The sequence below is a fragment of the Adiantum capillus-veneris genome, chromosome 30, assembly GCF_014529385.1.
Source record: "Adiantum capillus-veneris isolate H3 chromosome 30, ASM1452938v2, whole genome shotgun sequence".
In the NCBI taxonomy this organism is placed as follows: domain Eukaryota; kingdom Viridiplantae; phylum Streptophyta; class Polypodiopsida; order Polypodiales; family Pteridaceae; genus Adiantum; species Adiantum capillus-veneris.
The window spans coordinates 25,188,175-25,194,867 of record NC_140960.1 but is presented as its reverse complement, the minus strand read 5'-3'; the positions used below and the strand labels follow the sequence as shown (position 1 = coordinate 25,194,867).

General features: G+C 41.6%; 1 protein-coding gene across 1 annotated transcript; it reads left to right on the top strand.

Moving 5' to 3' along the window:
• Positions 1-921: 921 nt before the first annotated feature.
• LOC147417685 (uncharacterized) lies at positions 922-4,135 on the top strand. Its single transcript, XM_086507196.1, has 4 exons — positions 922-2,810; positions 2,910-3,102; positions 3,180-3,306; positions 3,744-4,135. Exons 1-4 carry the CDS (start codon positions 990-992, stop codon positions 3,838-3,840), a joined length of 2,238 nt encoding a protein of 745 aa, XP_086363322.1. The 5' UTR covers positions 922-989; the 3' UTR covers positions 3,841-4,135.
• The last annotated feature ends 2,558 nt before the right edge of the window (positions 4,136-6,693 follow it).

Sequence of the window (6,693 nt, the reverse complement as noted above, 5' to 3'; positions counted from 1 at the left end):
CATGAACAATACTTCAAAAGAGAGATAAATTAAGCTATTGACAACAACTGAGGACCGGATTTACATGGAGCCGGTCCCCCCTCCAAAAGGCTTTGTATTATGGTTTCTTCCATCAAGAGAGACATTGTATAATACAATTCTTTGTGTTCCTTCAAGACTAGCTAGTGCAATGAAGATGGAAACTTCATGCACTAAGAAAAACACTTATCAAACACAACATCAATTCCCTCACGGTCTCAGACCCAAGACCTCACACACCTTCGAAGATGGTGAGAGCTAGCGGGGTATGAGAGTAGATTGAGAGGAAGAAGGAGTATTCTTACGAGAAAGATGTACATCTCCTCACATAATCACTCATATTAGCATAGCTTAGCTTAGTAATTATCATGGTAGAGGAGATGAGCATGCATTGAAGCTTGGCTCTTGGTTGGATTTGCATCACAAAGCCAATAGTTGTTGGTGTAGGCGTTCCTTCTCACAAGATTGGAGTAGGTGGTAAGCTTTCCATTAAAGCTTGAGAAGGAGAGAGAGTCTTCTTTGCGTCACACATGAGATTCTGTGAGTGTGTGTGCGATAATGCCTTTCAAAAATCAGCCCCCTCTCTCACTCTTGGTCGACCCCCCTTGCTATTTGCTCATGTTGCAGTCCTATTGGACCTCCCCACGCTTAGCCAATGGAATTTCAAGAGCATAAGTGATAGTCTTCTGACATGCATCTTTACAAAACAAAAGAAGTTTGATTTCAAAAATGTCTTTCACAAAATCTTCTATGCTTATTTTGGTTTTGTTTTGTTGTTTAGAAAAACCTTATCAAGCAATTTACCCATAGTATCCTATTTACTCATTAACTAAAATGACTATTATTTACAATCTACATTAATTCATACTTTAACTAGGTCTAGGCGAGTCTTGACGCACAAGTATTTTGCCAGTAGACGTTTGAACTTCTGAAGACAGCTTGAAATTTTACATAGCTTTGGATGACAGGGCATGGCGACTCCCCTCCATCACGATCAACCGCAGCGCTCTCTGCAACAACTTGGGGTGGATTCAAAGAGCTCTCCCGTCAAGAAACAGAGCCTTCAGCATGATGAAAACCTCGCCACTCTGCACTACTCATCTCATAGAGGAAACGCCCAACAGCTTCCTCCTCGCCCTCTGCATCAGCGACAACCACAGCAGCATCTACGGCAGCGGAGGCCTGAATCAAGCGGCCCACATATAAGGTCTTCTCAGAGTGATCACCCACATGCCAACATCTCTCTTGAAGAGTGCAGACCAAGTTACCCCGATTATCTTTACGCTGACAGCCCAACAGAAGCATATAACCGAAGATTCCCTAGAGAATCTCCTGATCTTCCCAATGCTCAAAGCACTGCTGAAGGTCCTAATTCTGTGCCAAGCAACAATTGTGTCCCAGATGCGGGAGACTGTGAGACGGTTCAAGAACTGGAGAGTCGTGTGATGGATTACAAAGCGGCCGTCTTGCGAGAAGTTTCAGTCAGTCATACGGCGAAACCTGACCAGCATGTGAATCATGAGAATTACTTTGCTTGCACCGAAGATGATAAGCAGGAAGTCCAATCAAAGAACATAGGAAACACACTTTTTAAGCAAGAGCACCACGTTAATGTGGATTCCTCTGAAGTGCGGCATGGGAATGCCAATGATAATTTTCATGCATTGGCAGAGCATGCTGAGCAGATAGATTCCTGCCAAATACTGGCATCATTTTCAGAGCTCTTGCCTCATGAGAATCAAGCAGAAAGGGATGCAGAAGTTGACCCTATGGCTTCAGAGCAAAGCCTAAAAGCAGAAAGTAACTCCCAACAGCTTCATCGAGAGCTTAGTCAATCTAGCTCTGACGATAGTTTTTGTCATATTTCTAAAGAGGCGGTTGAGCGAGAGTATCAGAGTGATTGTCATCTTGCCATGCCCGTTGAGTGCCAAGCCCAAATTCAGCCACAGCCATGTTCTCCAATTGTTTATGACTATTCTCGGGCTGGAGTCACTTTCGATCGTCCTAATGATCAGCAGATTGACAATCTTTGTGGTACTGAGAAAGGTTCTTTGAATGACAAAAAGGGAATTGATGACTATGATTCTTGGACAGCACATGGTGACCAAAGAGATCATAGCTTCCAACAACAAGATGTAGAAAGCCCTCCTCTGTTCTTGGGGTTCAATCATTCCTGTACTCGCTTTGCATGCGGCACTAGCAAGGGCTTCAGGGTCTATGATGTTAACACTTTGAAAGAATGTTTCAATTGTATGATTGGAGGTGTTGGCTTTGTAGAGCTGCTTTTGAATAGTGATTCCTTTCTTCTTGTAGGAGGAGGCCCAAAGCCAAGTTTTCCTCTTAATGTTGTCGCCATGTGGGATGCCGTCAAAGGAAAATCTGTTGCAGAATTGTCGCATAAATTTCCGGTTCTAGCTGTAAAAGCTCGGCAAGACCGACTTGTGGTGGTTTTAGAGAATGAGGTCTATGTTTATAACTTCAGGAATGCAAGACTTTTGTTCCAAGTGCAGACTATTTCAAACATCAAGGGCCTTTGTGCCCTCTCTATGGAAGAGGGGCCCTCAGTGTTGGCTTGCCCAGGCTTGAAGAAAGGAGAAGTGAGAATAGAGCATATTGGTATGAACGGAAAGCAAGGAGAACGGCTGTCAAGAAACGGTTTTGATGTTTTTGCACATGACTCCGGCCTTGCCTGTATCGTGCTCAACTACAGTGGCTGTTTGCTTGCCACAGCAAGCTACAGAGGGACTCTTGTTAGAATCTTTAGTGCCAAAGACGGGGCACCTTTACAGGAGGTAACTAACTGGCCTACTTTGCAAGAGCAATTCTGCATGTTGTGTCGTAAATACTTAAGTTTTTTTTTTTTTTTTTTTGGTGACTTTGATAATGTGTAGCTTCGGCGAGGGTCCGACAGAGCAGAAATATATAGTCTCGCCTTTTCTTTCTCTTCAGATTGGCTGGTCGTTTCAAGTGACAAGGGAACTGTGCACATCTTTGGTGTGCGGACTATAGGTTCAAATAGCGCAGACACTCATGGGGTGGCATCTCCCAATCGCAATCTGAATTCGACCTTGTCATTCATAAAAGGTAGTATTTTTATTTTACAACTTGTGTCAGTGTTGCATGTTATATAGCCTGCTGATATTGTTCTTAATTGAAAACAGGTGTCCTACCAAAATATTTTAGATCAGAGTGGTCATATGCGCAGTTTAAGCTCTCGGAGGAGATGAAGTCCGTTATTGCCCTTGGACAAGATAACCACAGCATTTTTGTGCTAGGTACAGATGGCAGGTGAGAACAAAGCAGAGTGTTGTGTGTTTGGCATGTTTTCTTGCACTACTCAATTAAGAGGTCTTTACAGAGGAGGTAGTACATTGTTGTCCAGGCTGCAATCAAATGCAATTCTATGATGGTTGATCATTGTCATGGTCATGCATGCTTCATGTTGCAATTTGATGCATGTGAAAGGGTCGTGGTAGTGTTTATCACATACTAAAAAGGGTCGCGGTGGTAAATGGCTGGTTATGGATTCTTTTTGGTGTTGAGTCGATACATCTGTGCATAATATATCCATGAATGTAGGTATTTTTCAGATGTATCTATGCATCTCCATGTGCAAAATTATTGCTAGCACCTGTGAAGGCACAACAATTATTTTGGGTTGCCAAGCTTGGCCCATAGGCACATGTGCTCATTGCCTTGCTCTAATTGATATGCTGTTTGTGTAGTTTCTACAAGTTTTCATTTGATTCTGAGCATGGAGGAGATGTGAAGCAGCTGGAGTCTTTTAATTTTTTGAAAGCAAGGGAACAGAAGGTTGATTAAACAATCCTTTAGTCGACGAGTCCACGAACATAGTTATCATTTGTAAGATGGGCAATTACCAAAAGTTAAATTCTTAGGGGGCGAATAATCACTCCACATGGTATCAATGGTCAAGGAGACAAGGGAATATTGTTTCCCTTTGTAATTTACTGTTTGTCTGCCATTTTATTAGAAGTAGACAAATTCGTGACCCCACATTTGTTATACGAGAGAATAATCCAGTCATTCTCATGATGGCTTTGTATCATGTATATGAACAGTTTAGATGGATGGCTATACTTCAATGGCTTTTGCATATAGCTTATGTAGTGATTGTGTGGGACTTCTTTTTGTCTTTGTCTTTAGTTTCGCCTTATTTCTCTTATTCGGGTCAGTTACAAGACCAACATGAATCAATTTTGATTGTGACTTCTGTGCACATGATTGCCTTGCTTTGTACAAAGTGTCTCTCATGTGTGCGTGCGTGTGGTGTGTGTTGTGTTGGGGAGCATATGTTAGTACCTAGTTCTACACCCACTATTGGGCACTGACGACGTTAGTGGGGATGTTGTGGTATTTAGTCAATACTATGCATGATGGAGCTGATGGTTATATTGTCTTGTGGGTGACTACCATGGGTCTATACCTTGCACTTTCCTTCAAGGGTGAATCTGGGCTTATCCTGGATTCATCTAGGTATATGTCTCTCATGTAATTGAAGATATGTTGTCAATGTATTTTGTATGATATTTTTGTTTGATTTTGAGCATGAAATAGACACGAAGCAGCTCCAGTAAGGCCAAAGCATTGCTTGACCTTTTGGGGCTAACTAAAAGTCCATAGTCAATCTAATAATTTGTTTGCATGGAGGGATAAAGACATGTTGGTTGATTGTAAAAATCCTCATATGGTCAGTGAAAAGCCTTGCAATTAATGCCACCTTTGAAGGAGGAGACTGATAAGGTAAAGATATGGAAGGGTAAATCTTACTTGGATAGCCTAGCATCATTTTTACAATGCTGGAAGGACTGAGCCCCACGTCAACAATATCTAGGCGGCGTTTGTGGCATAGTGAACTGGTGAGATTGGAATGCCGCTGAGCGGACTAATGTGGCCTAAGCTGCCCAGGCCAATGCAGGAGTAGGGGCCAAGGAGGGGTTCGAGAGTTGGCACAGGTTGGGAATTGTGGTGGCGGTAGGTCAACAGTGGTACAAGCTTGATGGGGCAGCTGGTGCAGAGGCCAACAGCAAGGCACATGGAGGGCAGCAGACAGCGGTGACATAGGAGTGGAGAACACAGACACCAAGGGCAGAGTCAATAGCCTCATGCTTACTCTGAAGACACCGACAAATATCTTCAAATCCACACCCAAAGGTATTTTATCACTACTCTTAAGAAAGTGCACAATGTTAGCAGGTTTCTGCGACATACTTCCAAGTGTAAATTGAAGTAGCATCAGACACGTACATGGTACCAGAATTCTTGTAATCGGAAATATTTGTGTGGCTAGCTCTTTGTCACACACAAAGAGAGAGAGAGCTATGTCTGTTCAAAAAGTGGTAGTAGGGAAGAATGCTTGGTACAATGTCCCTGTGGAAATCATGTCACAATTGATGCATCCTTTCAGTATGGTCTTTGGTTGCATTGTTTGTACCTCTTCCTATATTTTTAAGTTTCACAATGAAAGCTTGCATGCATAGTTAACAAGAGTTAAGGCCATCCATGCCATTCCTTTTATGGCGATCATTCGCGATAGATATTTTAAAAGAAAACTTGTGGATTTATTGTCATAGGTTGAGACTAAAGGCGTAGAGATCCAGCCCATCTGTTCATGCATGGTTGAAGATCCTTATATGGATGTCATTCTACGACAATAGATCAAAGTGGATGACTTATGTTTCTTGACTAAGGTCTTATGAAAGGGAAATTTGCTGCTCTTTGGGCATCTATTCATGGGAATACATGTGGGAAACTGCTGGATTTTAGGGTTGCATGACTGAACACACAAATCTTGGAGGAGAAGAAATTGCTCAAGCACTCAACACATGGGAAGTGGTCTTACTCAAGGCGAAGTAAAGGAGCCTTGGAGTTGTGGGCGTATATATAAGACAAGGATAGAAAACCTCATATTGTTCCAAAAAGTATTGAATATTGCTACCTTTTCTTCAACTTTACAATTGGAAGTGGTCAAAGTAGGCTACATCTTGCTCAATTACATTGTACACCAATTGAAGCAAAAACCACTTGTGGACATGTGAAAGTTGGGTAAAAACATGAACTCATGGTACAAAAAAAGCACACATTTTGCTATTCGGACTTTAGTACTCGGAGAGAGCCATAGTTTTCACCTTTGTAAGAAAAACACTATCTTATATGATCATTTTGGATCGAAATCATGATTTTCATCAATGAATAGCATGTTGGAAAGGGGATGCTTTGAAATCTATTCACGTCAAAAAGAGAAACCATTCAAATGTAGAATTATTAGTTTGGTGTAACACCAAACAACGCTCAAAATAAATTTTGTTCCTCAAAAAGACTTGATTGGCTATGTTTGACAGCTTTTACTTCTACATGTTGAAATGGTGAGCATGACGAGCATGACTTGGACGTTACACGAATGAGATACTTCACAAAAGAAAAGTTTGAAAAATTGAGCTAATTTTACTCATTTTACACTATTTTCTCTCAAAATCTACGTACCTTTAAGTGTAAATAGCACAATGGTAAGTCGAGACACAATTTTCCTCGAACATTTATAAGAAGCCATGGTATTGAGGTGTGAGCATGTTTTAGGGCTAACTACTCCCCTGTTCATGCTCACAAGCACAACATAGACAACATACTTGTCATCCGGTGACATGACTAATCTGT

Coding starts and splice junctions, on each gene's coding strand:
- LOC147417685 (XM_086507196.1), top strand. CDS start 990: ATGGCGACTCCCCTCCATCACGATCAACCGCAGCGCTCTCTGCAACAA. Junction 2,811..2,909: donor ACGGGGCACCTTTACAGGAG/GTAACTAACTGG, acceptor GATAATGTGTAG/CTTCGGCGAGGGTCCGACAG. Junction 3,307..3,743: donor GTGCTAGGTACAGATGGCAG/GTGAGAACAAAG, acceptor CTGTTTGTGTAG/TTTCTACAAGTTTTCATTTG.